The sequence below is a fragment of the Mus caroli genome, unplaced genomic scaffold, assembly GCF_978045245.1.
Source record: "Mus caroli unplaced genomic scaffold, Mus_caroli_1 scaffold_2, whole genome shotgun sequence".
NCBI classification, from domain to species: Eukaryota; Metazoa; Chordata; class Mammalia; order Rodentia; family Muridae; genus Mus; species Mus caroli.
The window spans coordinates 122390297-122412272 of NW_028227257.1; the positions used below are offsets into that span (position 1 = coordinate 122390297).

The following is a 21976-nucleotide window of genomic DNA, read 5'->3' on the forward strand; positions in this document are numbered from 1 at the left end:
AGAAAGTACCCAAGGAGCTAAAGGGATCTGCAACCCTATAGTTGGAACAACATTATGAACTAACCAGTACCCCGGAGCTCTTTTCTCTAGCTGCATATGTATCGAAAGATGGCCTATTTGGCCATCACTGGAAAGAGAGGCCCATTGGACTTGCAAACTTTATATGCCCCAATATAGGGGAATGCCAGGGCCAAAAGAATGGGAATGGGTGGGTAGGGAAGTGGGGGGCGCTATGGGGGACTTTTGGGATAGCATTGGAAATGTAATTGAGGAAAATATGTAATAAAAATATTAAAAATTAAAAAAAAAGAATAATTGCAGGTATGGAAAGCGGAGGGGAGGGGAAATACAGTCAAAATACATGATATACTTTTATAAAAAATGACCGTAGGAAACTCACCAGTATATACAATGAATTTACATCAATTAAAAAAAAGAATACAAATAAATAAAGATTGGTCCAACATTGTGGGGCTACGGAACGTCTCAGTTTCATTATAATCCTAAGGGACCTCCATCACAGATGGGACCCATCAAAAAAAAAATAAGTATGTTGCTCTGGGCCCGGCTTCCTGAAAGCACTAGCTGAGACCATTACTTTCTACCAGGCTTATTGACCCAGGCTTCTGGCCGTTCTCCGTTTTCTTTCTTCCGGCTCCAGCATCTATTGACACAGTGGCCACTCAGAATAAAACTTCAAACATATCCCAAAACCTCACATCTGCCTCTGTGTGAAACGAAACTCATATTCCTTTGCTTAGCCCTCAACACATGGCACAAGGTTTCCCTTCAATTCCCCGATCCCATTTCCTCCTGCTCCCCATTTCCTGCCCTCTAGGACATGTTTTCACACTGACCAGTCAGTCCCTTATGTGTATAATACCCGTGGGTCGTGACCCCCTTAGGGGCTCAATGACCCTTTTACAGGGTGTGCCTAAGACTATCAGAAAGCACAGACACATTATGATTCATAGCAGTAGCAAAACTGTAGTTATGAAGTAGCCATGGAAATAAATGAGTCCCTTGCACTGGCTCCCCTCTCTCCCATGCAACTCTGCCTGCCATTCCTTCTTTGTCTGTGTCATTGTCTCCAGGACACTTCCTCAGAGGACCTTTCGTGGTCCACTCAATCTAAAGTGACATTTCGCTCTCATGATGTTCTGCCTGCTGATTCATCCTCGGAGCTCTCATCCCATCTTCTGTCTCTGCTACTATGCAGCGGTCTGCTTAGCTGTCTATGTTTATGAGAGCATGCATGCTCAGAGAGTAAGGCCTGGCCTCTTCACTCCTTGATTTCCAGCATCCAGACTAATAGCATCATATATTCCAAGAGCACGAGGATTATTTGTGAAACGAGTGAATGGATGGACAGGTTTTCTCTAAGGACGAGACTGTTGAATAACAAGAAGATAAAAATAAAATTATCAAATATTTTGGAGGATTTTTCAAAATTTCCCAGCCTTTGCTTCCATATCCTTACCTCTGGCTCCCAAGGCCATTGTCACAGCAGCAGCCAGCTCACATCTTGCTCTTATCTTTGCTTGCATTGTAGCCTTTGGCAATGAATTTAAATCTATATTTTAGCGGCTGTATAGTTTACTGTAGTCACCAATATTGGTGACAGTACTTGGATATCTGAAACATTTTCCAATGTTAGTACTTTTAAACCATTGTTTTCAACTTTCATATAAAGTAATTAATGGATTTTGTTGAGAAAATTTCATATGCATATGTCATTATGCCTTGTGGCACATGCCTATAATTCCAGTGCTGGTGAGATGGAAGCAGGAAGATTAATTAAGAGTTCAAGGCTATCTTTGTTTGCATAGTTTTGGGCTAACCTGTGCTACATGAGACCTTGTCTCAAAAATATAATAATCTTTGGTTTTAGAGTTACTACAAAACTCTCCAATACTCACTGTAAACAAATTCTAACAATATATAGACAGAATAAGAGTTGATTTATGGTTTCTTCCATCTTTCTTTTTAAATGGCAGCATCACCAAATGCCCCTCGACTTGGCCCCACAGAGCTGACGGTTGTTATCACCGTGCCGGTTTGCCTCCTGTCCATAGCCGCCATGCTAATGATATGGGCGTGCCAGGACCGCCAGTGCACATATAGGAAGACCAAGAGACACAACGTGGAGGAACCGCTGGCAGAGTACAGCCTTGTGAATGCAGGAAAAACACTCAAGGATCTGATCTACGATGCTACTGCCTCTGGCTCAGGCTCTGGTACGTGCATGTTTGCAGCAAGCTGACTCTTGTTTAAAAATAAGTGAACAATGGTTTTGATCAAAGTGTCCCACATGAACTCATCAACTAAAGTGCTCAGTGTGGGACAGAATAAATGAAGTCATGGATAGAAATCGCCCGAAGGATTACAGTAGAAGGTTTCTGTTTAGTTTTTCAAAAGGCCTTTAGTTTCTTCTTTATCGTTTTACTACATTCTATTTTATCTTCTGCTTTTCTTCTGTCTGTGTGTGTGTGAAGTTATAGGGGTTCTCTCTTCCCATCTGAATTTCTTGAAATCCCTAGCCCTGGCTTTGCAGAAATATGACCAAGAGTATACTCAGAAGAGCCACTTAATATGCCCTTACAACTCTCTTTGCTTTAGAAAGATCATTAGTGTCTTATTTCCAGCCAGAGACAGTGGTACCTGTCTGAAATATAAGTACTTGGGAGGCTGTAGCAAGAGGCTCCTGAGTTAGAGACCAGCCTGGGCTCCATGACAAATCCTTGCTTTGAAAAAAAAATGAAAGGAAACCAAAGCAAAGTGAACCAAACACACAGCTTCGAGGACCTCTCTCACTCGTGGGTGTGGGCAGAAGCCAGGCAGACAGTGTTAGAGAGGCAGGAGGGAAACCACACCACATCATTCACACACACATATTTAACAGGAAGCACTCTGGATGCATCAGAAAGGAACACCATTTTACTGACCTGAAGAGTCTAACGGTCCAAGCCATCACTATATCATCACGTGGGATGTTTTCAAGAGAAAACTGAGAGAAGACCAAGTCCTGTAATTACAAAGCATATGAAGTTGGAATCCAAATTATGCCATCGTATAGAAGGTTTACCTTTTTATCTTAAAAGCAATATTTCTCAGTACTCAAACTCTGCTTCTTAGACACTACGCATTGAGATCTACTCTACCCCAAGGTTTTGAGTACTGGCAACATTCAGGCATGAAGAAGTCTGATTTATGCTTAATTGCTAGAAACATATCGTCTTTTCTTTTTCTGTTTTTTTTTCCCCTTTGAGACTCTGTTTCTCTGTGTAGCCCTGGTTTTCCAGGAACTAATTCAATAGATAAGGGTGGTCTTGAGCTCAGAGATCTTCCTGTCTCCTGAGTTCTGGGATTAAAAGAAAGAGCCACCACTACCAGGCAAACACATTTCTTTTTAACATTCAAAGGTCTGAGCAATGTTCTGCTTAATTTCCACAAAACCAACTTAGGTCCTTTGACAATGTTAGGTGGTGCCCTGGTTAGTTTTTTATTGTCAGCTTGACACAGCCTAGGGCTATCTGAAAGGAGAAGCCTCGGTTGAAAAATTGCCTGGGTTAGTTTGGTCTGTGGGCCTTTCTATGATGAAATTGTCTTGATTGCTGATTGATGTAGGAAGACCCAGCCCACTATAAGTAGTACCATCCCTGGGCAGATGTTGGTCATGGTGTGAGTTTATTTTTCTACTCTCTAAGTATATTGAATCTGACCCCAAGGATTTCTTCTCCAAGTTAAGTGATACAAGTTAAGAAGCAGACGAGTAGACGTGTCATTTAAGAAAGGAGTAATGACCTCCATTGTTGGTGAGATTGCAAGCTTGTACAACCACTCTGGAAATCAGTCTGGGGGTTCCTCAGAAAATTGGACATAGTACTACTGGAGGATCCAACAATACCTCTCCTGGGCATATATCCAGAAGATGTCCAAACCGGTAAGAAGGACACATGCTCCACTATGTTCATAGCAGTCATATTTATAATAGCCAGAAGCTGGAAAGAACCCAGATGCCCCTCAACAGAGGAATGGATACAGAAAATGTGATACATTTACATAATGGAGTACTACTCAGCTATTAAAAATGAATTTATGAAATTCCTAGGCAAATGGATGGACCTGGAGAGCATCATCCTGAGTGAGGTAACCCAATCACAAAAGAACACACAAGATATTCACTCACTGATAAGTGGATATTAGCCCAGAAACTTAGAATACCCAAGATATAAGATACAATTTGCTAAACACATGAAACTCAAGAAGAACGAAGACCAAAGTGTGGACACTTTGCCCCTTCTTAGATTTGGGAACAAAACACCCATGGAAGGAGTTACAGAGACAAGGTTTGGAGCTGAGACGAAAGGATGGACCATCTAGAGACTGCCATACCCGGGGATCCATCCCATAATCAGCCTCCAAACACTGACACCATTGCATATGCCAGCAAGATTTTGCTGAAAGGACCCTGATATAGCTGTCTCTTGTGAGGTTATGCCGATGCCTGGCAAACACAGAAGTGGATGCTCACAGTCAGCTATTGGATGGAATACAGGACCTCCAATAGAGGAGCTAGGGAAAGTACCCAAGGAGCTAAAGGGGTCTGCAACCCTATAGGTGGAACAACAATATGAACTAACCAGTACCCCTGGAGCTTGTGTCTCTAGCTGCATATGTATCAGAAGATGGCCTAGTCAGTCATAATTGGGAAGAGAGGCCCCTTGGTCTTGCAAACTTTATATGCCTCAGTACGGGGGAACGCCAGGGCCAAGAAGTAGGAGTGGGTGGGTAGGGGAGTTGGGGGGGGAGGGTCTGCAGGACTTTTGGGATAGCATTTGAAATGTAAATGAAGAAAATATCTAATAAATAAATAAAAGAATGAAAGAAAGAAAGAAAGAAAGAAAGAAAGAAAGAAAGAAAGAAAGAAAGAAAGGAATAATGAGCTGTCAAGATGGCTCACTGTCTATTGGTGCTTGGTGCCAAGCCTGAAGACTCAAGTTTATTTCCAAGGAGTCACATGGTAGGAGAGAGCCGATTCTCATTGGTTGTTCTTTGAACATACACTCCTTATAGTTCCCCTCCACACAGATTACCATCAATATTTTTTTTATAGGAAATAGTCAAGAACTGAACACGAAATACAAAACTTCTATAAGTGGCACAGACCCAGAAGGAAGTAGGAAGGTTATTTTTTTTTCTTCAGCTGATGGAGACCATTTCAGAGAGCCACAACTGTTCAAATTTCACAGAACAACTGATCATGGGGTACCTAGTACCAGAACATACACCCTCAACACAACTCCTACAGCCAAGGCTCAGGGAACATCCCAGAAGTTGGAGTAGAAAGATTGTAAGAGCCAGAGAAGCAGCAAGTCTTCTGCGAGATTGTGCCTCCTGGAATCAGCAGAGAAATTTCACCTGTGAGATCTCAACTACTTGGCTGCCCAGACAAGGCCAGAACACAGACAGCACCAATAAACATGTTAATGTGGAAGGGCAAAATCTCATGAAGCCACCAAATCTCATGGGGACCCCAAGTTCAGACATACCAAATGCAGTCATCAGGTTGTATTTATATATTTGTATGTACTATACATGTAACAATAAAAATTAAAAAAAAATCATGTTGTTGAATGTTTTTTAAAAGCATGTTTCGGGCATGGATATGAATTTGTTGGCTTCTGAAATGTTCCCTTTGAGAACATTCTAAGACATTTTATGAAAGGAAGAAGAAAACATGCCCAAACCTGGATAATTTCTTTTTGTTTTTCTGTAGTGAAGATTGAACCCAGTGCCTCACACATCACATGCTGGGCAAGTGTTCTTACTCTGTGCTGCATCCCCAGGGTTGCTCACTCACTCACTCACTCACTCACTCACTCACTCACTCACTCACTCACTCACTCACGCATGCATACATGCATGCACGCATGCACACACACACACACTCACTCATTCTATCTATCTATCTATCTATCTATCTATCTATCTATCTATCATCTGTCTATCATCTATCTATCTATCTATCTATCTATCTATCTATCTATCTATCTATCTATCTACCTTTCTATCTATCTACCTGTGTGTGTGTGGCACAGGGTGGGGATAAGGTGTCCCTAACTTCAATCTGTAAATTGGTATCACCAGGCTCCGCTTATAGATAAATTTCCTTAAAGACAAATTTGAACAAGCTTTAGGCATATTGTATAGCCACAGCTGTTTGGCAGTGACCCCTAGCTAAAAGCCCACGCCTTTGATCATTATAGAACAGTTTTGCCATCAGCAATGCTTCTGCCACAATAGGTTGCCTGTGGGGAGGAGACTGGACCAACCTGCTTCTTCTCTGCCTTTCTCAATTGGTTGGTGACCTTGGATCTGAGGCAGCTTTGTCGAATATTGAAAAACCCTGATTACGAAGCTTATCCATGACCAGGTCAGGGACAAATTTCAAAGAGACGGAGAGCCTACAAAGTGAAAACAAACGATGTTTTATTGGACTCTGCTTGAGAGTGAGCTTTGTCTCCGGTGGCTTTTTAAGGAAGTGGGGAGCCTGCTTCTTTGTTTTACTGTATAGCATTCTGACAGACGGTGACACAAGCCAGACATCAGCTTTCTATAATCCCTGGTGAAAAGATTCAAATGAACTCATAGCAAGAGACAAAGTTTCTGTTCAAATGCAGCCTGGAGGTGTATAGCATTCATTTTGTGATTTGCTTTGTGAAGCAGCTCTCGTTCTCCTGCCTCACCCTGCTCACCCCACTGACCCCCTTACACGTTCTTCTTTGTCCATCAATTGGCTGTTGCATCAACCACAGTGTGAAAACTTCACTGGTTCCTTTCTTTCTTTGTCAATGATGATGCAGAGAGGGGTTAATTGTTAGTATCACGTTGTGCCAAACACATTGAGTGATAACAGGTCTGTCTCCTCTGGGGGACAAAGCAGTCTGGGCCAGCCTCTGGCAGCAGCAGACTCCCTTTAGGTCTGATTACTGTCAAGCTCCAATTTTTTCATCGATAGATGATGAGGCTGAACCAGATGGTCCCCAAAGAACTTTTGGACTGTGGGGCTTGGTGACTAATTGTTGAGGCTCATACCAGTGAATTTATAGTCTGTGCCTCTTCACCGTCGTGGGTGGTTCTACTGGAGACGAGAACATCTGTGTAGACACTGGCTCATTCTTGGAGCAGGGGACAATGCCCAGAGGAGCCACATGGCCATTGTTTTGTCCAGCCACCTGAGGACAATGACAATTACCAAGCTGATTTTCTACAATACGCTTATGCTGTCCCTATCTGCAATACAATTATAGGAATGATAAAACCTCATGGACTTTATATTGAAAATGCAGCAAGTGAGAAGAAAGAGTATTATAACTCACTCCGATTCTGTCATGTGCTTCAGTTTCTTTTCTATCCATAGTCTGAAAAGCTACAAACTCATAGAGTTAAAGTTTCCTACCCTGTTTCCAATTAAGAGTGTAGCAAAGCAGCCTCCGGTGTCATTGGAATACCTTTACTAACAGCACTATCAGTGTTCTTCTGACATGATCCATTCTAAACCTGCTGTAATATTAAGAGTGTAGCTGTTATTTATCATGCATTATGCCAGCTACAGTGCTAGCTGCTCAGTCTCCACCTTAGCTCTTATTTTGTCTCATTTCCTGGAGAACAGGGCTAAAGCTCACAGAAGATGAGTATCCTGCTTGTAGTGACTAGATGATGTATCTATGCTAGCACATCTTCACCATATTTCGCATTTCAAAGATCTCCTTTTTCTTTAGTATAAATAGCAATGTATTCTATAATTTTGCATAAATTCTCTACATTTTGCATTAATTCTATAAAATAGAATTTTAGAAGTAGAGTTATTGTTTTAAAAATACAACTGGTTCAGACATGGTGCAATGTACTCTTTGTTAGTTCTAGCACTTGAGAGTCAGAGGCAGATAGGTCTCTGGGAGCTTGAAGCCAGTTTGCTCTGCACTGTGACTTCCAGATCACCCAGGGATACATATTAACCTGTCTTAAAACAACCACAACAAAAATCGATGAGCGTTATACATATACAAAGAATGTGTTTTCTTGGCATTTATTTCTCAGAAACATATTCTTCGTGTAGCATTTCTATCTTACTGTGTCATTGAATTTGATTACTTACATGTACATTTTAATTTTGTTTTGAAAAAAATATCATGAAGAAGGTTTTCCCTTTGCAGTAGTACCAGAGCTATGCATTTCAAGTGTTAGCCGTGCATGGTTTCCTTTGAGTCAGACTGGCTTTGTGAGGAATTTAGCAGGATTTGTCACAATTCTTAGAAATCAGATATCTGCAGCGGCATGCTGTGTTTAAAAAGTTTTGTTTGTGAATAAGAGAAGAGAAATTAATAATTTAGGACTTTTTTTTTTGAGACAGGATTTCTCTGTATAGCCCTGACTGTTCTGGAACTCACTCTAGACCAGGCTGGCCTCGAACTCAGAATTCTGCCTGCCTCTGCCTCCCAAGTACTGGGATTAAACGCACGCACCACCACTGCCCGGCTTAATTTAGGACATTTTATAGGTCACGCCTTAGCATTACAGTTGGTTGTAATGATGCTTATTTCTTCAAATTTAGCATACTTGCTAAAGTGCCTAAGTGTTTGCTTTCCATGTCACAGCGACCGTCCCTGGCATTGTGACTTTTGTTGGAATGATCAGGCTGCCCTTTCTTTGACTAGGTCTGCCTCTCTTGGTTCAAAGAACAATCGCAAGGACAATTGTACTTCAAGAAATCGTAGGAAAAGGTCGGTTTGGGGAAGTGTGGCACGGAAGATGGTGTGGAGAAGATGTGGCCGTGAAAATATTCTCCTCCAGGGATGAGAGATCTTGGTTCCGTGAGGCGGAAATTTATCAGACGGTGATGCTGAGACACGAGAATATCCTCGGTTTCATTGCAGCTGACAACAAAGGTCAGGTCCGGCTCGCCAGGCCCGGCAAGCAACAGTGTTGGGTCGCTTGCCTGGGAGCATCTTCACCAGTGTTTCAGGAAAACACATACAACTCTATCTTCTTTATTAAGAAAATCCTCTTTTCTTTCCCACATATAAATGCACATAACTAAACAGTGAAGTGCGGCAGCAAATGATTGGCGTAGAGTCATGATGACAGAGCAAGGCTGATATTTGCACATTTGATAAGTTGTATTGGGCAGGAACCAGCCTTCCTCCACTGGAACCAATCCTAGGAAAATCTACTAGTCTAGTTGTCACGTCTTTAGTAGTCTAGTTGTCCTGTCTTTAGTCACTCTGGGCCACGGAAAGATCTAGAGCATTTTGGAATGTGGAGGGAGGGCATTTAGGTGTGCTGGCCAGTGGGATGTTATTGGAAGTTTGAATGGCTGGGTTTATCTGCTGGGTTTATCGGCTACAACACAGGCTATTCCTGCGGGTGTCCAGATCTTAGCCCATGTACCCCTAGACAGTGTGAGAATGAGTTAAGAGATTGTTAGTGGGGCTTGCTATCATTGTTAGTTTAACCATGCCTCAGGATTTGAAGTTTAACACTGTCAGATAATAATTATGAGTTGTTTTAGTGTCCCAGAGAAAAACAGCTCATCACCTATCTGGTATATTTAAAGCCAGTACTCTCAAAATATTGTACACATGCTGGGGTAGTGAGGGAAGGATGGGGTTGGTGGATCACCTCTGTGGCTTCCCACTTCCTACAAAGCTTTGGCTCATTTTATTGTACAAAAAGAGGAAATGCAGGCAGAAATGAGGAAACTCAATCCGGTCAGATTTCAAACTGGAACTTTAATAATTTTAATGTAATGAAGAACTTTGATGCAGCCACAGTTACATTCTCATAAAAAAGCAAAAGTGTTTAAACTAAATTATGTGTGAGTTTTACACATTTGCTATTTCATGGAAAATTTAAAAAACCTTCACTTTTGTCTAATAGAAACACGATAATATTTTATACTCATTATTATTATTGATATTAATAGTAGTAATATCAGCAATATATTATATATTATGTTATATGTTATGTATTATATATAATATGAGATTGATATATAATATATAATATATTGTAATAATATCACTGTTAATATTAAGAATGGAAATATTAATAATTTTGGCATTTCTTATTAATTAGATGGAAAAAGAGATCTTTAGCAGTTTTGCATATTTTGATTATAATTTAGTTTTCTAGTTAGGATTTGTTGAGAGAGTGAAGGAGAGCTGAGATAAGACAGAAAACCTGTTCTTCACAGGTTCTAATCTATCTATCTATCTATCTATCTATCTATCTATCTATCTATCTATCTATCATCTATCTATCTATCTACCTATCTATTATGATTATTATTTCAGTGTTTGGGTAGTTTGTCTGTATGCATGTCTGTGCCTAGTGCCCAGTGAGGCCAGAAGAGGACACTGGATCCTCTGGAATTGGAGTTACAATTTACTGTGAGCCACTATGTGGATGTTGGGAATTGAACCTGGGTCCTGTGGAAGAGCAGCCCATATTCTTAACTGCTGAGCCATCTTTCCAGTCCATCTTTCCAACTTCTTAAGGACATATACTTTAACACTATATCCCAGAGTTTTGAAAACATTTTGTTACACAGCTAAGGACCCACTTTCCAAACCCCTGCTAATGTTGAGCTGAGTTATTTCCTCGTCAGGTTACCCAGCAGTGATATTAGTGCAGCAGGAACCAGCCGCACAGCTCATCTTGATGAACTAGTTTAAAGCTAGTGCCCTAAAGAGGCCATTCTAGTTTCCTTGCATGCAACTGGATTGTCTTGGGCATATCTTGACTTGTCAGTCAGTCTGTACAGATCCCACCTGGTCTTTGATATCACTTTCACAAATTATTTATTTCGTATAACAGTCACACCTTTAACTTATAGCCCAGTGTAGGACAAAACCCTTGTTGTGAGAGACAATGCCTACGAATGGGTGTCAGCGGGGAGTCCGAGGGTGGGTCTAATGTGTGGAGGTTGTTAATGAGCTTTAGAGTTAGTGAGCTTTTGTAAGTCATGAAAATTTCTCACTGCCTGGTTGTGGAAATGAGATCTTTGGACAACCTCCTGCCCCCGAACATGTAGCATCCAAGCAAACTGCTCAGGAATCTCGGGACTGGTCAGGGTTGCCCAAACTGTCGCAGACACTGTTTAGAGAGCTACATCTAATGGTTGGAACCCTAAACTAACTTCTAGTCTACTTAAACAGTCTTTTTAAAAAAAATGACAGGTTATTTTTTGTTTAAATGGGCATGCTCTCTGTGAATATCTAGCAACATCTTGGCTCTTTATAAAACTGTTTGGAATGCATAACTTCCTAGTTTTAGAGGCAAATTTCTCAGACATTGTTAGAATGTCGGCACTCCTATGGTAGTAATTATGGTGTGCATTTCTTCGGATTTATTGCCATAATCTTTCTTAAATACTTAATAGTAATGGGCAAGGCCATACTGAGGCCAAAGTTGCCTCTCGGAAGTTTCTCCCACAGTGCCTCTTTCAGAAGGTTGCCCTGCACTGCTGTAACTGTCACCAGCAACTACTGATGAATGCATACAGGAGAAGGATCACTCATTTGTTAGAACTACCTTACACAACTTCCTGTTTCAATGGAAGCTCCCACGGTGCCCACATCTACAAGAGTTGAAAAAGTGTTCTTTTTCTTCCTCAGCATTTACAACAACAAATGATATTCTCTCGACAGATAATGGAACTTGGACACAACTCTGGCTTGTGTCAGAGTATCACGAACAGGGCTCCTTGTATGACTATTTGAACAGAAACATAGTGACTGTGGCTGGAATGGTCAAGCTGGCGCTTTCCATAGCGAGTGGTCTGGCTCACCTGCACATGGAGATCGTGGGTACTCAAGGTCTGTATCGCCTTCCAGAAAGCTGGCCTTTGTATTGACTTTATTTTCGTTAGTACCATCACTAAATGCAGAGGAACAGTGGAAGTCCTTCACAAAAGTGAGGTTCTGGTCATGATGAAAGCATCTTTCTTGTAGTCTCAGCACCACACATGATATTCCTGATGTATTTTCATCTCAGTAGCTCCATCCTTGCCAGTAGACTGCATACCTGGAATTCTTGTTTTGGTGGTCAAGGCAAATACAGTCATCTATTGCAGATGATTTAAATGCTTGCTTTTGATAATTAAAATGTAATTGGTAAAGATAATGTGATCATGCGTAGAAGCCGGGCGGGGGAAGCTGGGACAGAAGGATTGCCGGTGAGTTTGAGGTCATCCAGGACTACAGAGTGAGTTCCGTGCTAGGCTGGAACTGTCTCAAAAAAGATAGAAAAGAATATATGAATATCATACTGAAGGCCAAAAGATATGCCCTGTCTTGTTGATTCGCTGAGCCTACTGGAAAGTGACTCTCATGTCATTAGTTTAAACAGGCCACTAGGTTCATGACCCCTTTATACTCTTAAAAATTATTGAAATCCACAAGGTTTTGGTAAATGTAGGTTATATTTATTAATAATTTCCACATCAAAAACTTTTCATTGAGAAATTGAAAGAAATGTTTACTTCAAGGAACTGTAATTAGCCAATTAAATATTAATGTGAATAACAGCTTCCAAATGTTTTATAGCTTTTTAATGTAATGTAGTAAAAAGAGTGGTTTTTGTTTTACATTTTTGAAAATATATTAAATATCTAGCTCATTGTCTGAAATTTCACACATGCTCCGCTTTATACTATTTGTCTTCCTATATGGTTTTGTTTGAAGTAAGTGAAGAAATGGTGGTGTAGATGTACAGTGGTTTTAAGGACCCCCTTGGTCCGTCTGTTCTCATTTGGGAATTACTATTCTCGGGCAGTAAAAGTTTGAGTAAATGTTTCATTAGAAAACATTTGCTTATTGTAATCACTCGAAATAGTAGCTGTAAGTCATTTATTGAACAGTCTGGTTATTAATGTTCACAATGGTTACCTGGTGCTCCTCATATTGGAACTGCTTGAGCATAAAGCAAGAGTCTGCCCTCACTTGGCTTGGAGGTTGAAGAGGAGACTGCTTAGAAAGATCAGCTGGACTTGGGTGTGCAGTCAGAGACAATGTGTCTGAGGAGGTGACATTTGAACTAAGTCTTCTAAATGGTTTGCTTCAATAAGAAAAAAAATTAACACACTTTTCTTATGCTTTATAGGTAAGCCTGCTATTGCTCACCGAGATATAAAGTCAAAGAATATCTTAGTCAAAAAATGTGACACTTGTGCCATAGCTGACTTAGGGCTGGCTGTGAAACACGATTCTATCATGAACACTATAGACATACCCCAGAATCCTAAAGTGGGAACCAAGAGGTAAGATGATTTTCCTTGGTGGATTACTAAAGTTTAAATGGTTGATCAAACACCCTGAGCACTTGTCATGTGTCATGTGTGTCAAAATGTGAAAAAAAATGTTAGGCTGAAAAAAAAACCAGTCTTTCTGGAGATATAGAGACACCAGTGACCACAAAGTGGGATTGCAAAGGCAGAGGGTTGACTTTTTAGCCAGGTAAAGTAGCCAATTGGCCGTGGCAAAGAGACAATCGTCATGCCCCGGCAATGTGACACATTTTTTTGATGTCTTTCTTGGAAATATCAAAAGAAACCACCTTGGAACTCTAGCACCCTTGTGTATCATCAGTGAACTGAAATTCAGGGCTTGCTGTACAGGCTCGAGTTTTAAAGAACCCAATCAAAACCAGTGCACCGGAGTAGATAGGTTAGGGACGATATATAATAAAGTCATTTATGTGATAGTCCATGCTCTTAACACACAAAGATATTGTGTATCAATTTGTATCTTACCGATAGCGGGACTTGCCCTTAGTCTCACAGAATGAAGTGTTTTGCGGTAATATTCATTTGAATACGATTTCCACCTCCAAGGAACAGGGTATGATGTCACCAGGGGGGAGGCAGCAAGTAAAAGGAGCACGCCAGCTGTGGCTGTGACAGGCTCATCAGTCGCCACGTGTCTGCTGTGTTTCCTTGTGTGACCAGCAGGTGGCTCCTCAGCTAGTTCACTTCCCTGTCCTTTACTTGGGTTCCGGGATTCGTGGTACTTTTTCACAATTCCAGAGTTCTTGACCTTGGAATTACAACCATCAACTTATTTTCCTGGACACACTAAAGCACTTGAGAACAGAGAATTTCTAAGGAGGTAGAGCTGGCTACTGAGCCAGCTGAGATTTCAGGACAGTGAGTGCAAGCCATCTGCTATCTGCTGTAGACTTCACCAAGTAGGCAGTCACCCCAGCGAAGCACGTTCAGAATGAGCAGCCCTAACGGACATCTCTTCTTTTCTTAATAAGGGCATCTCTCTTACTATCCCTCCATCAGGGATACTCAGGCAAGGCTTGGGTGCTGCTTTCCTTTGGAGGATCCCAATACTTTGAAAAGATCCCAAAGATTATATAGTCTGGAAAAATGCTCAACTCTGTATGGGCCAGTTAGACTCTGTCAGATCTTGTGAGTCTAAGCCTTCTTCCATTAAACTTTGTTTGAACAAGGATATACTTTTCTTGGCCATAGTATGTAATAAAATTCTTCATTCTGATAAAATATTTGTGGAATACCATGTAGCTGTGGGTTGGCAATTGGGCCCCCTGTGGTGAGGGAAATCCCCTGCTTGTTAGAAGGGAACTTTCTTTTTTTTTTCATGAATTTTCTTCCTTTGAAATTTTATTTAATAAACCTATAAACAAACATACATAGAACATGACTTTTTCATTTTTTTAAGTAATTGTTGGTTTCCAATGTAATTTACTAGGTTACTGTAATTGAAATTTTTAAGTTTTCTAAAACTTATGGTAGTGTTTAAATTGTAGATTTGTTTCTTGCCATTTAGGAGATATACAGGCTTTGTTATGCTTACATAGTATTTTAAATTTATGTATGAATTATATAATTATGAAAATGTTTCTTTGTAAAGTTTTTAAAATAATCAGAGTTGTCAGTATATATCAAAGAGATTTTAAAAGTACTGGATGAATATTTATCCATTTCCATCATTATTATTATTTTTTTAATATTTTTATTACATATTTTCCTCAATTACATTTCCAATGCTATCCCAAAAGTCCCCCATAGCGCCCCCCACTTCCCTACCCACCCATTCCCATTCTTTTGGCCCTGGCATTCCCCTATATTGGGGCATATAAAGTTTGCAAGTCCAATGGGCCTCTCTTTCCATTGATGGCCGACTAAGCCATCTTTCGATACATATGCAGCTAGAGACAAGAGCTCCGGGGTTCTGGTTAGTACATCATGTTGTTCCAACAATAGGGTTGCAGATCCCTTTAGCTCCTTGGGTACTTTCTCTAGCTTCTCCATTGGGAGCCCTGTGATACATCCAATAGCTGACTGTGAACATCCACTCCTGTGTTTGCTAGGCCCTGGCATCGTCTCACAAGAGACAGCTATATTTGGGTCCTTTCAGCAAAATCTTGCTAGTGTATACAATGGTGTCAGCGTTTAGAAGCTGCTTATGGGATGGATCCCTGGATACGGCAGTCTCTAAATGGTCCATCCTTTCATCACAGCTACGAACTTTGTCTCTGTAACTCCTTCCCTGGGTGTTTTGTTAGAAGGGAACTTTCTATGATGACAGATTCTTGAGGCGTTGAGCTGCATTTCTGTTATTGAGTGCTTTCCCGTGGACCTACCCAATTTACTCCTTCCAAGTACTGGGCTGCTGTTGATCCGGCCACATTGTGAAAATTTAAAACCTCTACCTTTGTTTAAAATGTTTCAAAAATGATGGCTGTGTCAATACTGTGCTATTTATTTTTATGCCACCCTATTATGGTATCTGAGATATTCTCTTGAGACTGATGTATTACTTTGACTTATGTTTTGTATCAAAATGTATTAAAGTTGTGTTTCACTGCACCAAGCTCAATGTGCACATTTTTGAAGGTATATGGCTCCCGAGATGCTTGATGATACAATGAACCTGAGCATCTTTGAGTCCTTCAAGCGAGCTGACATCTATTCGGTGGGGCTGGTTTACTGGGAAATAGCTCGAAGGTGTTCAGTTGGAGGTAAGCTTTTGGCAATACCCTTTGTTCCCCTTCCCTAGACACTTAGGACAAGATGTGATTTTCCTTATTTTCTCCTCACCACACTGAACTGTTTCTGAGTAGTTAAGAGAGTTCCATTCAGTGATTTCTTTGCAGAGGCAAAAGAGGAACCTCCTGTGGAGCATGTGTGGAGGTGATCTTTTGAATTCTGCTTAGATGAAGGTGACAGTTCTGATTATTCTGATGCCCACATGATTATTTTGAGTCATTTGAAAATTATCTGATTGGAGTCTGGAGGCAGCTGGTATCCCTACACTACCCCGGGAGAAGCTAAATGGCTTGCCAAGGCAGCAGGTCTGTGAGCCTTCTGTTTCCCAGGCTTTCCTTCCTCTTACTCCTGTGATGTAAACTGCAACACCAGAATAAATAGAGTGGAGAAATGAGTGGTAGCTCACCTCTTGCCCGCTACTGCTCCGCAGAGCTTAGGAATTAGTAAGAGAAATGAGAGTAATGAAATTGCTGCGTCAATGGAGAAAAGTTAAATGCTGCTTAAAGCAGTTTACAGATATTCCCTTGTAAGTGAGATGCAGGTAGGATGCAGCTTGGTTTAGGACTTCCTATGTGCATGTGTGTGTGTGTGTGTGTGTGTGTGCACATATGTGTTTGTGTATGTGTGGATCATTTAGAAAGGTTTGGCAGTAGAAATATACTTGATGAACCAGATACCTCGACATTCTAAAACCAGAACAGTGGTTTTGATGGTAAATATACTCTATTTACAGAGCAGTGACGTTCTGCTATAAACATTGCAATTAGGGAAATTAGGATTACATTTTTAATTATATAGTGACAATTTATGAAATTAAAAAGTCACAATGCTTTTATTGGCGATGATATTTGTTTTATTATATATTGTAAAATTATGAACATTATGCAGTGTTTTATGTCTTACATATGATACCTTTATTCATTTTACATCTTATAAAAGTTTACTTTATAAGTATCATAACTCTATGTAAGTATTTAATGGAGTGATTTGAAGTGAAGTCTGTTTTACAGAGATATATTACTATTTTAACAAATGTGAGGCTCTATTTTTCCAGGATACCGCGTGTGTCGGGCGGAAGTCAGTGTTATTAGCTTGAAATATGCATCATTACTGATGATACATGTAGGAAACTGTATTTTCACCTTTCTTCTAGGAGTTGTTGAGGAGTACCAGTTGCCTTACTATGACATGGTGCCTTCAGATCCTTCGATAGAAGAAATGAGGAAGGTTGTTTGTGATCAGAAACTCCGACCAAATCTCCCAAACCAGTGGCAAAGCTGTGAAGTAAGGCTACTATGTTCTCTTCCTTTCTCTTCCTCCTCCATCATGCTCCTCCCCAGTCATCCTCCCCTGCCTCTTCCTCCTCCATCATGCTCCTCCCCAGTCATCCTCTCTCCTCTGCCCTCCACCCCTTCTCCTCTCTTCCCCTTCTTCATCTCCTGAAGAACAACATAAACTATGTTCTTACACATTCCTTTCTATTTAGTTGTTCAGACTAGCATCAGCAAACATTTTCAGAGAATATGTAGTTTTTATTTTTTCTAAACCCAGTTGCTTAATTCATTCCATTATGAAGGGTACCTTTGTTTTACATCTTTAGAGGGATTTTATTCTCTCTTGTAGTATGTGTCTATGACACAAACCCTGAAGCTCAGATGGTTTCAGACAACAGGACATTGAGTAGTGCTCCTCTGAAGTCCTCTCTGGCTTGGGTGATTGTTCAGGATGTACGTCCTCCCCAAGGTGGCCCAATTCTCATCCTCACTGCTCCCTGACATCCAGGTCTGGACATCTGGCCAGCAAAGGAAACAGAGGTGCAGCATGGCTCTTCAGGGTTCCCCACAAGGAATACAAAGTTTCCTCTTTTGCCTCCTAGCAGAACCAGTGGCATGGCCCCATCACAGGGCAAGGAGTTGCGAACTGAAGGGCATGAGCAAAGTCCGTGGGCAATTGTACAATAGCTGGTACTTTATGCTTGATCTCAGACTATCTGAAGCTTAATCTCCCTCATATGATAAACCCCCTCACCTTAGATCCAGTTGTTATCTGTCTTGTTTGCACAAGCAATACTGGACTCTGACCAAGCATGATGGGCACACAGTGCTCATTTTGCTGCTCGTAAGCTCTTGTCAGACAGAGGGGGGCAGCACTCCCCTCTTCTGTGCCTCCACTTCTCAGTCCCATTCACTGCTCTTTATTTTCTACCATAGTTGAACATAATAACTTAGCCATTTAGGTGACTTGTTACTTTTTGTTTTCTTATAGGATTGTTTTACTTAGTTGCTTTTTTACTTCATCTGTTGCCCTCTTCCAGGATTTTAATTCTTTCCTTTAAGGCAAGTGTTAGTATTTTTTGTCTTTTGTCTACTTACCTCAACTCTATATTTACCTGAGAAGCAGACTTAGAGACTTGTATACCATACTGAAAGAATTAATTTTTCTGATATTGTTAGTTGTAGTCACATGAAGGATATAAAGGATAATAATTAAATGAAAACCTGTGAATACACAGTTTGAAAAGCAGATTATTTTCAGAAATCTTTGAGGAATTTTCTGCTTGAGTTGTTAATGTTGATAATAATGATTTTATTATTCCCTGGCTTTATTTAGATTTTACCACATATATACATATATCCTGAAAAATACTTGCATTTATGTGTTTATGAAAATTAGGAGTAAAACCTGTTACATGTGTTCTTATTAAAAAAATAAGAATTTTTTTAAATACACACAGACATATAAAAATCTGTCCATTTTCATTGCTGTGTAGCATTTTCCTGTGTGGATATTTCTTTGTTCTAGTATTAGTTATCATATGTGATTCATAGTTAGCATTGTTAAAAAGGATGCCGCTAAATGTATTAGTGAATATATTATAGTTGCTGTGACAGAATACCTGAGGACAAGAACCTAAGGAAGGAAGTGTTAAGCTTAGCTCTAAGCTTGAAGGAAACAACATTATGATGGGAAAGGCATGTCATCAGGAACACAAGCAGCTAGACACACTGTGTCTTAGTTAGTTTTCTATTGCTGTGAAGATACACCATGACCGAAGCAACTTAAAAAGAAGGCATTTATCTGGAGTCTCATGGTCCCAGAGCATGAGAGTGCATGACCATCATGGAGGGGTGCATGACATCAGACAGGCAGTCATTCAGCCCAGGGTATCAGCCCATGTGATAAGGTCAGCTACATTTCAGGTAGATCCTGTGCTTTCTATTAATCCTTTCTGGAAATAACCTCATGAACATATGTAACCAATGTGTTACCAAGGTGATTCTAAATTCTGTCAAATTGACATATAAGATTATCCACTTTGCAGGACTGGAAAGATGGCTCAGTGGTTAAGACCACTTGCTGCTTTCACATAGGACCAGAATTTGGTTCTCAGAAGCTCACGACTATCTGTAACTCCAGCTCAAGGGTATGTGACCACACACACACACACACACACACACACACACACACACACACACACTTAAAAATTATAAAAGGAGAGTGGCCTTATATAAATATATATGTCCAACAAGTTTTGACGCTATTAGTTCTTCTGATGTGTCCACTTAGACAGATGAGACTTCTGCTCATTCTTTCTTCCTGTGATTTTGGAATCTCTTACCTGAAAGTGGTATCAGGTAACCTTTTGCTCTTTAAAAGATTTTTTTTTTAAAAGCTACATATTTTTCCTTTTAGCTTAAAGGAAAATAGACTTTGATGTTGATTTGAGTTTGCCTCAGTGTCATTTCTATTTGCTTTAAATGTGTGTTAGTTTTTATGTGAATGAGTGTTTTGCCTGCATGTATGTGTGTATACCATGTGTTGGCCTGGATCCTAGGGAGCCCAGAAGAGGGGTTTGGATTCCTTGGGACTGGAGTCATGGGTGGCTGTAAGTCACCATGTGAGTATTTGGAATAGAACCCAGGTCCTCTGTAAGAAGGAGTGCTCTTAACTACTGAGCATTTCTCCGGTCCTCTACTTGCTTTTAGGAACATTTTTGTCCTTAGTGTTCTTCAGGTTTTTTTTTTTTTTTTTTTTTTTTTTTTTTTGTTTTGTTTTGTTTTTTTGAAGCTCTCTCCATGTAGCCCACACTCCTGTTGCGGGAAATATTAAAAATGACCAGCAGGCATCCCACGCTACTGCTGGCTACTCTCTGCCCTGGCATGGTCCCTGTGCCTTTGCCTCTAGACCAGCCCCATCAGCAACCGGCCACGTGATTCATTTTGCTGCCTCAGTACCAGCCTCACCCTTTCAGCCATAATCCCTCTGTGGTCAGCAGTCCCACCTTCCAGTAATCCAGTAAAACAAAGCTCTAGAAGCTTATAATTAACAAGTCCGATTTATATATCAATAAATTCTCAAGATGCCCACACAATAATTTCAGAGCCAAATGATAATGATACAAGCTGCCCACCTAGATCAGACAAGCTATTCCAATTATTCTATCCCTAGATGATACTCATAAGTACTTGTGGCTATTTAAAACCACACGGGATCGGAATCTTCTTCCTGTCCATCTGCCTCCATCTTGGCTTCTCCTCTCTCCAATCCTCTCTGCCTCTCCAACACTTAGCCCCACCTCCCTTTTCCCTGTCCAATCACAGGCCTTCTGCTACACTAATATTTAAATAGGTTGGACGTGGAAAATTCTGCTACTCCGCCTGGGTTAGCCTCTGAGTGCTAATGTCACAGTGTGCACCACTGAACCCAGTTTTGCGGTTAAACTTGTTTGAACAAAGACTGCTCTAGTTCTAAGGACTTGTGACCTTCCTCTGTTCTAGAAAATTCTGTAAGAATATGTCTTCAAATAATTCTTCTCTCATTGTCTTCATTTCTATTTTTGGAAAACTCAGTGTCTGCTCTTAAACCTTTCAGATTCTACTTTGTGTCACCTGTATTTCCTACTTGTTCTAGTGGATTCATTTCCCACTTCTTTGCTTCTGCCTCAGGTTTGTCTCATTTGCCACTTAACGTATCCACGAGATTCTTAAGTTTCGTACCAAGAACTTTTACTGGTTCTGAAAGAATTGTCCCCCCCCCCCACCCCGCCCCAGAGAGTTGGAGTTCTATTTCTTTTTTTTTTTTTTTTTTTTTTAAGATTTATTTATTTACTATTTGTAAGTACACTGTAGCTGTCTTCAGACACTCCAGAAGAGGGCGCCAGATCTCGTAACGGATGGTTGTGAGCCACCATGTGGTTGCTGGGATTTGAACTCTGGACCTTCGGAAGAGCAGTCCGGTGCTCTTACCCACTGAACCATCTCACCAGCCCCTATTTCTTTTTTTAATATGTTTCTTATCATTGATTCTTAATATATTTTCCTTTATGGATCTGATTCTGCTGTTTATTGTTTTGATTGATTTTTTTTTTTTTTATTTTATTGGCAACCCTTCCCCTCCCTCTCTGAATGCAGATTTCATTATGAGTTCAGGTTTACTGAAAAAAAATTAGGACAGACTTTTTTTTTTTTTTTTTTTAATTTACCGAATTTTCTTAGGGACTTCCATTTGGGGGAAGATTCACATGCACACATTTATTTTTATTATGTTTGTTTTCTTACATGTATGTGGACATGCATGGATGTGCCAGAGCATAGTGGCAATGACCAAAGGACAACCTGCTGGGAGCAGTTTTCTCGTTGTGCATGCGGGTCCTGAGATTGAATTAGATTTCCAGGCTCAGTGGAAAGATGCCTTTACCTGCTGAGCCATCTCACTAGTTCAAGCTTCCTGCTTAAATCTAGGGCCTCCCCTTCCCATCTGCAACTTCCTCTCTGCTTTGTGTTGATTTTCCTGTCTTTCACATGTGTTCCCTCATCTCCGAGGTTCTACATGAGTAGTTGAGCATATGCCACTGGGGTGCCCATCTTCAGCGACTCCCCAGGTCTCTCATGTTTC

At 40.5% G+C, this 21976-nt stretch overlaps 1 protein-coding gene across 1 annotated transcript in view; it reads left to right on the forward strand.

The window, feature by feature from the left end:
- The window catches only part of Acvr1c (activin A receptor type 1C), an 89782-nt gene that overhangs the window by 59627 nt on the left and 8179 nt on the right, over positions 1–21976 (forward strand). The window contains exons 3-8 of the mRNA XM_021152763.3: positions 1998–2237; positions 8721–8951; positions 11715–11882; positions 13168–13324; positions 15929–16053; positions 17235–17365. Coding sequence (XP_021008422.1) covers positions 1998–2237; positions 8721–8951; positions 11715–11882; positions 13168–13324; positions 15929–16053; positions 17235–17365 — 1052 coding nt within the window. The remainder of the gene's footprint in view (positions 1–1997; positions 2238–8720; positions 8952–11714; positions 11883–13167; positions 13325–15928; positions 16054–17234; positions 17366–21976) is intronic.